Below are 14,961 nucleotides of genomic sequence, written 5' to 3' on the forward strand. Positions count from 1 at the left end.
TTGTCACGAGAAAATCAACCTAGATTCATATTCGTCATGTCTCGCAAACCCACCGATGTTGCCTCAAAAGAGCGCAACGAGTACATTCCATCCTTCATCGCAAAGAAACCATTTTATATCGACGACGAATCCTCTGATGCCGATTACCTCGAGCATCAGCGTCTCCAGAAACAAGCCGCGGACTCGAAATGGTACGAGCGAGGCAAGCGCGCCGGTCCCGCTGCCACCAAATACCGCAAAGGTGCCTGCGAAAACTGTGGCGCCATGACACACAAAACCAAGGAATGCCTCAGCCGGCCGAGGAAACATGGCGCAAAGTGGACTGGAAAGGATATTCAAGCGGATGAGATTGTTCAGGATGTTGATCTTGGTTGGGACGCCAAGCGAGATCGGTGGAACGGTTACGATGCGAAGGAATATCGAAACGTGGTTGAGGAATACGAGGAGCTTGAGAGTCTTAAAAAGCGCGCAAAGAAAGCGACCGATGGCGAAGACGATGATGAGGAAGAAGAGCAAGAAGAAGCACGATATGCTGAGGAATCGGATATGGGTCGGCAACAAAGCACGGCTACGAGGAACTTACGACTGCGTGAAGACACGGCGAAATATCTATTGAATTTGGACCTTGATTCGGCGAAATACGATCCGAAAACACGCTCGATGATGGGCCTAGGCGCGCAGGCAGATCAGACATCGGCGCTGGTTGCCGAAGAGAATTTCATTCGAGCTTCTGGAGACGCTGCAGAATTCGAAAGAGCTCAAAAATACGCATGGGAATCACAGGAAAGAGGCGACACGCAAATCCATCTACAGGCCAATCCTACTTCTGGCGAAATACTCCGGAAACGAGAGCAAGCCGAATCAGAAGCCAAACGTGAAGCGCAACGAAAAGCGCTCCTGGAAAAGTATGGTGGCGAAGAGCACATGAAAGCAGCTCCCTTGCGCGAAGCTGCAGTCATTGAAAACGAGCGATTTGTCGAGTACGATGAGACTGGTGCAATCAAAGGAGCCCCGAAGAAGGCTGTCAAATCGAAATACGCCGAAGATGTGCTCATCAATAACCACAAATCGGTATGGGGTAGTTGGTGGTTTAATTTTCAATGGGGTTACGCATGCTGTCACTCTACTGTTAAGAATAGTTATTGCACGGGCGAAGATGGCAAACGGGCTTTTGAAAATACACAGAAGCTGGCTATTCTTGATACATTAGACCACGAGGTAGAGCCAGAAGAGGAGCCGACCAAAGAAGAGGAGGAAGCTGCCAAGAAAATGGATATCGAGAAGAGGAAACGAGATCTGCATGCGCTCCAGCAGGGTGTTGATGAAGAAGAACTCGAGTCGTATAAGCGGAGTCGCGTGGCTGCAGCAGATCCTATGGCTGCATTTTTAGGAAAGGACGAGTTGATACAGTAGTGATTGCTTGATTAAGATTGTATTTGGTACTTGTGTATGGATACTTGCGCATAGTAGCATAGGCGGCGTTTTGATATATACCCAAATAGGAAATTTGACAGTGAGCATTACACCTTCTCCATTTATAATTCTCTTTACCTAGCATTTAATACGACCGGAGTATCGTTTTTAAGATGCCTGTCCGGTTTCTTGATGCCATTGGTGTCTTAATACGCAAACCAACAACCAACAAAAGTGGAAAGCCCAGCGAGCCTCCTCATTCGACATATATATAAACCCCGCGTACCGATCATCACCCCATAGACATCTCACATGAAATTTCCAACATTGCAATTTCAATGTTGTAACCGTCCATGTCTCAGGTCCGATTTTCATCATAAAATACCGAGCAAGCCTTACTATCTTTGATTGTACTCATCTTTTTTTCCCTACGTGGTCTACTCAACACCAAAATGTCGGTCCGAGTCTTCATCTACGCCTACAGAAAACCCGGCCTCTCCCTCGAGGACTTTAGAAAGCACTACGAAGAACACGTCAACCTCATCAAGGGTCTTACTGGAGACGACTTTCCTCTATCTCATAAACGTCACTACATCGCCCGGAACGTCGTAAGCAGTGAAGACAGCAAACACATCACGGCAACCGAGCGCAACCCAACTACACCAGCTATCGTGTTCGCGGGTCAACAATCGGATTTCGACTTCGATGCATATGCTGAATTGACGTTTGCGAGCCAAGAGGCTCTTCAAATATTTACCGCCAAAGTACAGGCCCCGGAAGCTGCGGCTCAGCTTGCGGCTGATGAGGAGAAATTTTTGGATCGGTCGAAGCTGGGTATTGCTATGTTGGGGGATGTCATTGAGACGACCAAGTCGTGATGTATGAGCTTATTCGAGTCAGAACTGTATATAAAAGCCATCAGTGTAAGCAGTGAACTGCTCCGTACATAAACAATTATCCTGTTGCGGCTCSYGRAACTTTKCTTTTKGTCTGGCTTGACATCTTCAACTTTAGTTCCCATCAATCCGGGATGGTAAAACGTCACCGGCTTTGCAGGTGCAACACTTAGCAGCGACAGAAATTGCGGCATTAGCACATACTGTCTTCTCGTATACAGTCCTGACTCTGGCTCAGTCACTCTAGCACAGGCCATCCATACTTTCGCGGGGGAGACATATTCGGTCTCCTTCGAGTACCACACCTGGGCCTCGCCCACGACAGGGACGTCATTTACGAGCAGCATGAATAACGCAGTGGCGACGGGCTGGTCACCATCGCTGAGTGTATCGACGGCTTCTTGGTATTCGTTCAGTGGCAGTTGTGTTGCGTCAGGCCTTCAGACTACATGTACATGCTTTGCTACAGCCACTATTTCTATGATGTTGAACCTGGATGCGTTTGACATCCTGTGTTAGTCTGATGATCGAGTATTGGAGCATTGATAGGGCTAATTAGCTATCCAAATTAGTAAGAATCTACCTTAAAATTATAAATCAAAAGTAGGTAGACAAAATCACGAAATCTATAAATATAAGCGAGCAGCCAATCATATCGCTGAGATGATCGACCAATTATGTCCCGTTGTACGGCCCGCACGCTAGACCTGAAGAAGGTGCAAAGTAGGGCTAAACCTAGCCGGCAACCACACACGCTAAGCGACCAAATTGGTGCGGCCCCAGCGAACTTCGCGATTGCTGCGACGACTGAACGACGACGACATCGACAAACACCCTTCAGCGGAATCCGGTATGTTTATCTCAATACCTTTGAAATCACTTCTAAGGATATATATTTACTGACTTTATTTGTTCTCGACAGATCCCTTGATTCAAAATGAGTACGTCGATATACCTCTCGCTCCACCTTGACACCGACCGATCATGAACAACGCAAAAGGATAAAACTGACAATGGGCTATAGCGAAGGGTACCTCCAGCTTTGGTAAGCGTCACAACAAGACGCACACGCTCTGCCGACGATGCGGTTAGTACTTCAATCCTGTGATATGCAAATACAGTTCGATCGGAAGGGAACTTGAAGTCGGATCTGGAGGATATCATTGAACAATCGAAAATCAATCGAACGATCGAAGGACATGAACGATGACAATTGATTGGAATGGATATCCTCGCAGACGAGACGGAGGGACTTTCACGATCGAAATGGATTTTGGAGAGATAGCAGCTAACATGAATTCGACAACAGGAAAGCGTTCTTTCCACATCCAGAAGAGCACCTGCGCCAACTGCGGCTACCCTGCTGCTAAGGTCCGAAAGTGTACGACTCGCCTTTACCTCCTTTCTTCAAGTATGTCTAGATTCTGACTTTAACAGACAACTGGAGCGAAAAGGCCAAGCGCCGCAAGACCACCGGCACCGGCCGCATGCGTCACCTCAAGACCGTCGACCGCAAATTCCAAAATGGTTTCCAGACCGGCACTCCCAAGGGTGCCCGTGGCCCTTCCACTGCTTAAACTATTCCACTCGACACGACGCATGAAAATAGTTTAGTCTGTTGTTTCGCTTAATGAAAACCTTTTTTCTCTCTTCCTTTTTTTAAAGACTCGGTTTTACATATCCGCCATGCTTTTTTTCGCGCGAACAAGTTTGAAACGGAGTTGGGCAAAAATATTCATTCTGTGATGGAAGAGAAAAGGAATCATTCCCGTGGTGTGCATACTGGATGGACGAGGGGTTTGTGTCCGGATATGACAGGCTTTTTTATTTGTCTGTCAGAACTAACGGCCGCGAAAAGGTTGCTCAGTTCTATGATTCCTGTTGGTAGCTAGAACCGACCGATATGGAATTCATTCATGTCAATCCCAAAAAAAACAAATTATGGCATTTCTTATGATTTGCGGAAATGAACTGAGAATTTCTACAACAAAAGACTGACTCCGCTAGAACTGATTTGGTTGGTATTTCTATACTTTATCAGCGCTGGCAAGAGTGATTATACCTCCCCCCTCCCGAAAACCCTGACACCCCCATCCCTCTGCACAAAATACAACACCTCTTTCTCCACAATCTCTCCCTCCTCTTTGCCCCCTTCCGATTCGGGCTCGTATCCTGCACCACGACTCATCCTCAAAACACCACTCACATCCTTCGCAGCCCCGGTATCCAGCGTCCGTAACTGTAGTACCATATCCGCTCGATGCGCCAATCCAACCACAAAAGAGGCATGATTCCTCTCCAGCGGAGTGGAACCTTCTGTAAGAGTATACGGATTCGCGTTGTGGATGAGCGGGGAGTCGGCGGATGTGGTTATTATCGTTGAATGGACATTCTATTGTTTTCACGATTGCGTTAAGTAAGCCTTGTTCCGTGAAGTAGAAGTAAAAGAAGGAAAAGTACCTGTTGTAAGCCCATAATCCAATCCGATAAATCGTTTGCATCGATGCCTGGTGTCGTGGCGAGGATGAGGTCTGGTTGGTCGAGTATTAGGAGTACATCATCTTCATCATCCCCGTCTTCTTCTGCGTCGCCGGTCTCGTTTGTGCTCGTTCTTGGGAGCGATTGTATGACGGATTGGATGTCGGTCTCTAATTGATTCAAAGCGTTGATACCCTGACTAGAGATGTGTAATTGTTTTTGCTGCTGCTGTTGCTGCGGTGGTGTTGAGTTCTTCGCCTGCGAAGGTGATGATGCTGTCGATGATGTAGAAGGAGGAGCTCGAGGACTCGCCGGCCCGCGCATTGGAATTGATCGTGCAGAGCCCATCGTTGTTCCCGATCTCATACTTCCTTGCTGCTGCTGCTGTTGCTGTTGTGGCTGTGGTTGTTGCTGTCGCGATACATCAAACAATTCACTCAACCCATCCACAAACCTGAGTCTATCCCCCTCCACAAATCGCTGCAAATCCAGACCCTGCTCGAAATAATGTAGTTAGCAAACCCCTGCACCCCGATAAGAAGGGAAAAGCCGAACCAATCTCTTCCCTTCCCCCCTCCAGAACAGCCACTCTCTCAAAAAGCTGACGAGCACCACGCGTTTCGCTCTCCTTCTCCTCCTTTTCTTGCCACTTCCGCTTTGCAAGTCATTGTGTTCGATGGCGGATGATAGAACGAAATGAAGATATCGTAGTACCAACCAATTGGGCGTTGCTGCGAGAACAGATGTGATTATAGTGAGTGATTGGGCGGAGCGCGTCGAGTGCGTGAGGTAGGGCGATAGAATGTGTGGGATTGGGGGTTGGGAGGGCATTTCCTTTTTCGCACTTCGTCTCAACTGTAGTTATATGCTTTGTCTTTTGTGATACTTGTTCACGATAATTGTACGTATGTTATCTGTCGAGATAGAAAATGACGTTGATAGAAAAAAAGTTCGGCGGGGAATTTAATTGGTCCATGCGGGGTAGCTCCAACTCTGGTATATCTGCCATATCAAAGTGTACAAGTCTTATTCATTTGTAATTGCAACTACCTATCATGAAATCAATGATATGCTAGAAATACATCGCTAATCTTCTTCCGAATCAAAAAGCATATCTTCCAGATTGTCAATAGCACCTGGCTTGATCTGACCTCCGTCTTCGATGATTTCAACCTCTTCGTCGGGGATAGCCTCAGATAGAACCGTGACATCTTCGGCGTTGTCATCTTTGTCCCAAATGGAGTACCAGTCAGTCGTGTCCGAGTTTGACTTCTCCGCATCTGATGAAACTTGCACCGCTTCTCTTTCCTGCTCCGATACCACACGTTCTTCTCCCTCCTGCTTCATGGCTTTTTGAGACATACCCGGTTCAACAGCGGCGGGAGTTCTCTCACCCTTGCCGGCAGAATCATCAAAATAGCGAAGAGCAATCCGCCCCAGAACATCCGGAAACAGCCACGCAAAACTAATCATAGGAAGATCTTGCGGCTTCGGTTTGACACTCGTATCCGGATTGTTCTTTCGAAACTCAGCCTGCGCTACCATTACTTCGTCGCTAGTGACCTTGTAAATCGCAACCACCACCGGCTTGATGTAGTCAAAGTCACGGCTGCCGACCTTGTCATAGCATTCCCTTTGGAATCTATCCTTTAGAGCTTTGATGACTCCACCAAGTTCTTCATGAAATTTGTAGTCCTTGCTCAGATTAGCATGGCTAAGGACGAATGTAGACCAGACTTCGAACTCGGTGCGGATTTCATGCTGTGCCATGATACGTTTCAGGGAGAGATCATAATCGACTTTCAACTCTCTAGCGAACTGCATTATGTCGTCAGATACTTCAATACCGGCGTCAAGCACACGCTTATCAAACGGCATATCCAAATCTGGATGGAAGTCAACTCGGTCGACGGCGTCATAGAGCTGCCCAAGAATCTTCTTCGACTGGTAGATGTGATCTTTTGGCTTGTATTTCTTCTCCATAAAATGAGGCCACTTCCTTGGCCGCAAGTCACGAGGAAGATATGCCGGCTCACCTGTCTTGTTGTAGTCGACAGCGTTTGAATGTAGTTGCGCTAGACGGATGCATTTCGCAGACTCTACCCCATCCATCAAAAAGTCAGACCACGCCAGATGCGCATGAGCAATCTTGGGCAAAGAGTCGTTCTTCATGTAATTCACAAAGAAAGTAGTGACATCGTTGACAGTGACAGGTCGTTCGAGGTTGACGCCTTTGATAGGAGCATAGTCCATGGGTGTTCGAAACCATTCATCTGGAACAAGATCCTCATCCCAGATCACCAAGTAATCATCGCCATCCAAGTCGCCTCCAGAACACATACTTGCAACATCTCGGTCCCCAAGCTGTGGAAGCACAACGACGTCTTTAAGATGAGCGAGCTCAGGGCGATCAACTGCTCTGACGACTCGTATATCGCCAGGATGTAGTGACGGATTGCGAGCGAGTATACAGACGCCTTCAACCACTCGATATTTCTTTTCATCGACTCGATAAACCTGGAGAAATATTTCCGGCAAAGCAGCAAGTCTAGACTCTCGGGACGAATGCGAACACTTCGTCTTTTCGTGGAAGAAACCCTGCAACGTAGCCGTCTCGTCCATAACACCAAGTAGACATGCCCCGTCTTCGATCGTGATCTTTGCCTTTTCTTTCAAATATTTGATCGACCACGCCTTCCAGAGCTTGATGACTGAAGTCATGAATGGATCTTTGGCTTGCAGGAACCCGTCAGATACCATCTTTGACATAACAAGCGTCATTTCATTGGGATCGATGTACTTCTGCAGTAACTGCATAGCTGTCCTATCGTCATGGGTAGCCTCTTCTAGGTTTGAGACCATCCTTCGAAGTTTGTCATGGAACACTTCGTCCTGCACACCAAGGGACGAAAGAACTGCAATTAGCTGACGGTTCAATGTGGCCGAGGAGAATTGAGACCAGCGAATGATTTCCAGGCCTTGATGGTTAGCAGGGAACTTCTCCTGGCTGGGACGAATCTGGATTTCGCGTCCACGCGGTTCATCTGATAGAACCAGCATGCCTTTGCACCCCCCAAGGCGAAACTGGTAGGCTGACGGGGGCTGTTTGTCGGGAGTCCTAATCTTCAGCTCTTGCTGTGTCATCTGGGCTAAGAATCTCGAGATTCTGCCCACGCCGTCTGAAAAAGTGTATCCTCCACGCTCCACATCAGGTATCCGCGTCAAGTCGACCGTACACGTGTTGATAGCTCTTGTGGTCGAGAAACATTGACCTAATCTCGCAGCATATTTGGCAATATTCCTAATATCCGAAAACTCCCCCATCCATGCACGAATATTGGCGGCGGTAACATGTGCGTCAGATGCGAAAAAGTATGCACCATGTTCTCGGAATTGAGAATTGCCAAATGCAAGAAACTCGTATTTCCGATTACCTAGTAGGATTCCATTGGACATGGTACGCTTGATGCGATGAAAAATCTCATCCATGGTGTCTTGGTGAGTAGAGTTGATCCGGCCCTCGAACTTTTCATCTTTGAATCGCACACGCAAGAAACGATCAGCGTGTTCTGAATATCGACGAAGAACGCGGTTCGTAATCTCCATTGAGGGGGTATTCCAGTATATCATCGATGGAGTCACCGTAGCAGTCCGGACCATGCAACAGTAACTGGGGACATTCCTTCTTGTGGTCCCCTTTGGGAAGAGGATATCAAAGATCTTCATGGCATCCCAGTAAACTCTCTTGTCCGTGGCCACATGTTCCAACAAGATGAGAGCTTTCCTTTCGTCCATGTCTTTGAGTCTTTGAACGAATTCTGGTTTGGCGGCAGTGTACTCGCTGATATAGCCATGGGAAATGCACACTTCAAGCTGGTAACGAATTGCAAATGGGAGGTGAATGAATGAGTTGCCAAACAAATCATTTAGTGTGGAAGAACTTGAGCTTTCAGGTTCATCGCAAATGTCCCATACCACAGGCACTGGCAGAGTGCGTGGCATCTCCACTTTGAATTCGTCATCGATTTTGATTTCAATATTGAAATCTCTCAAGGCCTTGCACAGAAGTCTATATGATTTGGAATGAATAGAGTCCTGCGCGTAGTTGATTCTGATCGCATTCCAACGCCCAATATCAATAACTGGGTTCCTTTTGCGCAGACTGATTGGAAGAACCGACCAAAGCCCATTTCGATGGACAATATCAGTCTGACGGTACCAGCAATCCATTGACCTCCATCCATTCTTCGAGTCGCGGCCACCGAAACTAGACTCCACATTGTATAGATGGCGATGGTACAACGGAGGACTCTCGAACCGCAGAATATGCGACACCGAATCCGAGGCATTGTCGCTGTCAATGTATTGGTACAGAGTCGACAACTGCGCAAAGGGAACCTTTAGACGATAATGAGACAAGGCGGAAACTCCCTGGGTTGATTGAATCGGAGTCTGGAAAAATACGAGCAACTGTCGCTGTTTCAGGTCTACCGTCAATCGGGGATGTTCGTCCGGCGTCTTTTGAAGATGGCGCATCAGCAGCATGGAGTTAGGTCCTATCATCGGACCAAAGTCGATTGTTGTGATGGGAATGTCCTAGCCCTAATCAGTTTTTGCCCCTACAACACCATAGGGGAAAAGCATACGAATTCAGCCGGATACAACTCATTTGGATCCACAGGACTCGGAATCCGCGTATCCCTCTCTTCAAAGTGAGGAAGGACTCTAATCCTCGCCTCCCGTCCTCCGGATAAATCGACTTGCCAATGCGCATTTCTCCAAAAGTCCGTCTGCGGAGGCGGTCTACAACCAACATCAGCCACAACCCTTTCTACAGCCGATTACCATAAGTAACAAGAAGACAGACCTAAACCGTATCCTCCCCTTCCCATTTCTTCTCCCGGAGTCATCCTCATACAAATCAATCGCAAAGATATTCCCCTGCCGATTAAATGCCGTCCAGATGGTGAACGCAGTTGCTTCATTGGGGACACTGAACAGATTGACCGCAAAGGAGTCCCAGGTCTGCCAGATTGGTCTTATGGCTCTGTGAGTTTGGTTTTCTTCTAGTTTCATTGCCATTGCCATCGGTGATGCTGATTTTGCTGATAGGGTAGAAGAGTAAGACTTGTTGGGAGAGGAGTTGTTGCTGTTGCTGTTGCTGCTGCTGTTGTTACTCCTGTAGCCGCTGTAGCTGTTGTTCTTGTTTGTTGAGCGGTTCTTGTAGTACGGGCGTCGACGAGAAGACGTTGTAGTTGGAGCAATGGGGGGAGTTGATGCTCCTGCCATGATTTCTTCAGGAAGGAGCGACCCCGGCTCGGGTCAGGTAAGGTGTGTATCCCTAAACCTATCAAGAAGATATGACTATCTGATGAGAGGAAAGATGATAGAAAGTCAAGTTAATCTCAGGCTGGGAGCGAGAAGAAGACCTCAGTACGACATCAAGCCCGAGAAATCCTCTCGATGAGAGAGATGTAAGAAAAAGATCCAAATCACCAGCGCATTCGACGAAGTGTATGCTTGAGTATCTCTTCACCCGAAGAGAATAAGAATTAGAAGAAGAATAATGACAAACTAAAGCAAGTATGATTATATGCTTTCATTGTCAAACCATCTCTTCATGTAACTATTTTGAGCTCATCGGAGGCCCAATCGGGTATCCGGATGAGACACTTCTATCGGAATGTTCCTTCAAGACTGGGGCTGGATCAATGAGAAGGAGTCTTCTGTTATAATAAAGATAGTCATATGATCTGCATTGGACATGTAGATTGTGCTATAATAAGATCTGTTGATCTTTGTGGATTCTTTTAGACTGAATGGTGGACGGAGAATAAAGACAAACACGCGATGTTTGGATATGACGTGTGCTTGTGAGTTGCCTCAGGGCGGACAAAGTCAGCCATTGACAATCTGTTTCAGGATAGTGAACAAAGGCAGTGTTTATAACTGTATTCCACTGAGGATTCGTTGGCCTTGAGTCATTCTATTGTTTTTGACAAGGCGTGTTTTAGTAGTGTAACTGTGTGGTGTCTGATATCAGATGGAAAAAAGGGTTGTCTGGGTATCATATAATCAATCAAGTAACCACCCATCTGAGGTATGGAAGTGTCTATTCTAGACAGGTAAAATTTTGATACAAGATAACAAAAGGAAACAAATCATGGGGTATCTTCTTCAAAAATGGTCATCACTCATCACGTCATAGTACTCGTCAAAAGATCCTCATCCTCAAAATCCAAGTCCAAATCCAAATCCGTGATATTGATATGTGTCTGAGATTCATTCTGCATTTGTTGTCCAAGTTCGCCATGCTCGGCATCCTTGGGATTAGTCGAAGGAGGTGACTTTTTAGGGCTATTCCTGTCAAGACTGCCAAGTGGTTGTCGTCTGACTCCAGAGAGACCTTCAGCCGGTCCTTGTTGTGTGCTGGAATAATACGTGGTATTCTCATCACTTACAAAGCTCGTTCCATGGGAAAAGCGATGACTGCGTCTACGTGTCATTATTGTCGCATCTTGATTGATAAATGAGTTTATACTTGGCATGGGAATAGCCAGGTTCGACGACTGTGTTTGTATCGTAGTCATCTCGGCTTGTGAAGGKGATTGAGCCTGTTGCAAACTTAGACGAGTCGATCGGCGAACAGATTCTTTAGCCTTTGAAGGACCAGCTGCTGGTTGCTTTTTGATGCTGTCATCTTTGTCTTTGGAAAATCCCATCACACCCATCAAGCGACTGATATATTCTTGGGCTTCACTGAATTCTCGAGCCTTTGCTGCCCGTTCGTTTCGAAGCGCGTCCACCTTGAATTTATCAGTATCTCAAAAACTGATCGTGAGCCGAGAGGAATACCTTCTTTTCCAAGTATTGTATCTTTTGTTCCTGGCGCGAAGCTCTTTTTCGGTTTTGGCGGATGTGTTTGCAGCGTCGTGTCGCAGACTAGAAATTTCGAGCTGATGTTGCTCGGTCATTTGCTGAGCCTGAGATGAGTTAGTATCCATTTCTCAGCACAATTATGAATGTACTTACCCGGTTTTTGGCTTCAGACATTTGATTCTTGCATTTCGTTTCCATATCAGCTATGCCGCTCTTGTACTTGTGACGTGCTTCATCTAGTGCCGACATTGATTTTTCCCAATTGAAGTGTGCCTGGTCCAGCTATTCAGGGTTAGAAAGCCCTAACCAACGTTGATGGAACACTTACCTTGTCTCTCAGCATCTGATTCTCGTTCTGAAGATCTTTGTTGGTCTCCCCCAAAGTGATAATCCGATTATCCTTCTCGGCATTTGTCGACTCGCGTATCTCGATAACTTGCTGCATTTTTGTGATCTCATGTCGAAGCGTGTCACAGTCTTGGGACGCATTTTTCTGTACTCGCGCCAATTCTTGCCGTAGATTCTCGTAGTCTCGGGAGACAGCCTGATGACGCTCTGCATTGGCATCCACGGCTTCCTGTAGTTGTGCCCTTTCCTTGGACACAGCCTCTATTTCAACTTGCTGCTCTTCAAGCAGATCGTCTCTCTCGGCGACCGTAGCCATGAGATCTAGTTCACGATCGCGTGCTTTCGACTTAACTATTTCTATACCATCTCGCGCCTTCGTCCGGGTTATGTCAAGCTCTGTTTGTAGTGCATCCACTTGATCGGTCAAATGTACTATTTGAAATGAATAATCCCTAACCTGCGCAACGGATTCGTCGAGTTGTTTCCTTAGAGCATTCACCATCTCTGCAGACTGCCGGGCCTGCTCCTCTAGTTGCTGATTCAGATACTTAGAGGCCTCCAGCTGTTGTTTCAAGTCTTCTCTTTCCCGTACCGCAGCTGCCAGAGGCTCTTCAACTTTACTGCAGCGATTTTCAAAGTCCTGTAAAATTGCTTCCATCTGTTGAATGATTGTTTCGTGAGAAGTCCTAGCATTATCCACAAGAAGATTGGCAATTTTGGACCTCCATTCATAGCTCGAACCGTCTGACTTTTCCATTACAACCGTTTTCATTCGCCTCTGCGGGAAAAAATCATTCCTTTCAGGCTCTTTCAATTGCAAAAAAGAACAGTGGTCGAACGTTGGCACATTCTCTCTTAGGGAATTAGTGAAGCATTGGAGCAGTCCATGATAGCAGGAAAATATTTCTGAACTTTCAGCGCCATTGGCATTAGTTGACGAGTGAATGCAACCCAGCAGTTCGAGGAAAAGCTTGTCTTGTTGTGAGGAGATAGCAGTGCAGCATAAGTTAGACTCTTCACAGCGAGAAAATTCGCTGCAGATCGAGAACTCTTGGGCATAATCACGCAGAATTCTCATGCTCACTTGAGATTCAGACAGTTTTTTCAAGAAGGCACGACGAAAGTTCCCAGCCTGTTCCGAATTTCTCAATGTGGAAATGAGTAGCTGGCCGATCTTGAGATCCTTCAAGCCGTTGAAACCTGTAGCATCTTGTAATCTGTGAAGACTCACGAAGCAGAGACCTAGATACTTGCTTTCGCAGTGAACCAGCAATCGCTCAAGGAGAATGTCCCTTACCAACTCTGGTATAGCATTCATCACAAGATATGTAGTTTGGGTAAGTAGTTGCTGGTACATAGAATCGTAGACATCTGGTGGCAATGCCAACCATTGTGAAAATGTAATGAGTAAAGTCAAGCCCTATCTTTAATCAGTAAAGTCCTCGTGCCGGGTATTGCTTAACGTACAGTCACTTGCAGCTCAGCATTTATATCTGGCTGTTTCAACTTTTCGCATAGTTTGGCAAGTTTCGATGAATTAGCACTCAGCCAGGTCTTTCGCAGGTCCTCATCAATCTCATGACATATCTCCATTGCCAGCCTTACTAGCAGGATACGCTCATTTAGCGTATATCCGTTTGAAGAGGTGGAACAGGCCATCACGGCTGATATGACGACCAAGTCGAGTGTCTTGTTAGAGCTCTTGGGGCCGAAGATTTGGCAGATATTCCCTAACCACTGGGGTTTTTCTTGTGTACTATTTGAAGGCTTCCACAATTTGCGTATGCGTGCAAAGGTAGCCAAGGACAACAGTGTCCCGAGAGGATCATTCAGATTCTTCAATATCTTGGTCCCTTCGCGCTGGAAAGCCTCCATCAAGTTGTGTGGTATAAGCTGAATCAGGTCTGCGTTGCTGAGGAGTCCTTGCATAACGTCACATAGCGGCTTGAGCTTGGCCGCACAAGGATTCTGCGCGACATCGCTTAGCAGTTTGTTCAAGAAGACGGGAACTTGTGCTGGGACAGCTATGTTCTCAGGCAAGGGATTTGAAAGCATGGACACGCATATGTTGAGATCCTATCAGGTCAGCCCGGCTGTTGGCATATCGGCCAAAGTAAACTTACCTCCTCGTTTCCATTCTCAATGGCGTGATGAAGCGATAGATTCAAATAGGCTGGACTACATTCAAGCAGGGCGTCCCGAACACTCTCAATACAGCCTATATTGTCACTCAGTTTCTCCCCTCGACCACCATGGAACGGTCATACCAAATCTTGCTAAAAGTTTATTTGCAGTTGGTCGTTGTTCAAGAAGCACTGCTGCAAAAAGCGACACTTGACAAGGCTTGCAATTTACCCATTGGCGAAGGGTTCCATCTGAAGCTTGCTCCACTTTAAGATCGAGGGCCTAGTGCGATTAGTATCATGTCAGGTTCTTTATCTTTCTCATCGGACTACTCACATGTAGATCAGGAGTGTACGGCGCGGTGACAGCACGCTCTATCATCCTAATGATGACTCGTATATCAGTCTGGTCGTCAGTCTCCATTGCTGTCGGCCGATATCAAACTGGGTGTCGGTGGATGTGGTCGGGCAAATCAATGACCTTTGGCCGATATGTCGGCGTAAACAACTAGTACTCCGAGGTATAGTTTGGTTGCAAGCATGTGGTCGAGTGGCTCCAAGAATTTGTCTCAACCAGATCTTGTCGAACCCATCAAAAACGTGGTCAAGTTGTTCAGGGATGTGAATTGTCGGATGATAGGCTTGTAGTGGTGGTGGTGAGGGCAGAGAATAACTTCTTTCTTCTCGTCCCCCGCGGTTGCCCCGTCAACCGTTATGCACATAGACACCTCAGGCCGGAACTGCACAACTCGATATGCGCACATCTTGGAGTCGAGATTCCAATGGAAACTTATACTACTAATCATTAAGCATAGTCAAAAAAC

General features: G+C 46.8%; 6 protein-coding genes across 6 annotated transcripts; 3 read left to right on the forward strand and 3 right to left on the reverse strand.

Annotated features, from left to right (window-relative positions):
• Positions 1-36: 36 nt before the first annotated feature.
• On the forward strand, positions 37-1,413 carry BHQ10_008860 (uncharacterized protein; the record flags this gene model as incomplete). Its single annotated transcript, XM_040881712.1, has 1 exon — positions 37-1,413. One exon carries the CDS (start codon positions 37-39, stop codon positions 1,411-1,413), a length of 1,377 nt encoding a protein of 458 aa, XP_040737362.1.
• A 452-nt stretch (positions 1,414-1,865) lies between these two features.
• Positions 1,866-2,291, forward strand: BHQ10_008861 (uncharacterized protein; the record flags this gene model as incomplete). Its single annotated transcript, XM_040881713.1, has 1 exon — positions 1,866-2,291. One exon carries the CDS (start codon positions 1,866-1,868, stop codon positions 2,289-2,291), a length of 426 nt encoding a protein of 141 aa, XP_040737363.1.
• Positions 2,292-3,246: 955 nt separating this feature from the next.
• Positions 3,247-3,886, forward strand: BHQ10_008862 (uncharacterized protein; the record flags this gene model as incomplete). The annotated part of the gene is made up of 4 exons (XM_040881714.1): positions 3,247-3,250; positions 3,334-3,396; positions 3,619-3,690; positions 3,747-3,886. The coding sequence occupies 4 exons, from the start codon at positions 3,247-3,249 to the stop codon at positions 3,884-3,886; spliced, it is 279 nt and encodes a 92-aa protein (XP_040737364.1).
• A 479-nt stretch (positions 3,887-4,365) lies between these two features.
• BHQ10_008863 (uncharacterized protein) lies at positions 4,366-5,135 on the reverse strand (the record flags this gene model as incomplete). Its single annotated transcript, XM_040881715.1, has 2 exons — positions 4,366-4,701; positions 4,770-5,135. The coding sequence occupies 2 exons, from the start codon at positions 5,133-5,135 to the stop codon at positions 4,366-4,368; spliced, it is 702 nt and encodes a 233-aa protein (XP_040737365.1).
• A 738-nt stretch (positions 5,136-5,873) lies between these two features.
• On the reverse strand, positions 5,874-10,076 carry BHQ10_008864 (uncharacterized protein; the record flags this gene model as incomplete). Its single annotated transcript, XM_040881716.1, has 3 exons — positions 5,874-9,383; positions 9,434-9,590; positions 9,655-10,076. The coding sequence occupies 3 exons, from the start codon at positions 10,074-10,076 to the stop codon at positions 5,874-5,876; spliced, it is 4,089 nt and encodes a 1,362-aa protein (XP_040737366.1).
• Positions 10,077-10,984: 908 nt separating this feature from the next.
• BHQ10_008865 (uncharacterized protein) lies at positions 10,985-14,561 on the reverse strand (the record flags this gene model as incomplete). Its single annotated transcript, XM_040881717.1, has 8 exons — positions 10,985-11,546; positions 11,643-11,770; positions 11,820-11,948; positions 11,995-13,434; positions 13,482-14,090; positions 14,138-14,232; positions 14,282-14,420; positions 14,475-14,561. The coding sequence occupies 8 exons, from the start codon at positions 14,559-14,561 to the stop codon at positions 10,985-10,987; spliced, it is 3,189 nt and encodes a 1,062-aa protein (XP_040737367.1).
• Between the last annotated feature and the right edge of the window lie 400 nt (positions 14,562-14,961).

Source organism: Talaromyces amestolkiae (genome assembly GCF_001896365.1).
Source record: "Talaromyces amestolkiae strain CIB chromosome Unknown scaffold21.1, whole genome shotgun sequence".
Taxonomy (NCBI): Eukaryota; Fungi; Ascomycota; class Eurotiomycetes; order Eurotiales; family Trichocomaceae; genus Talaromyces; species Talaromyces amestolkiae.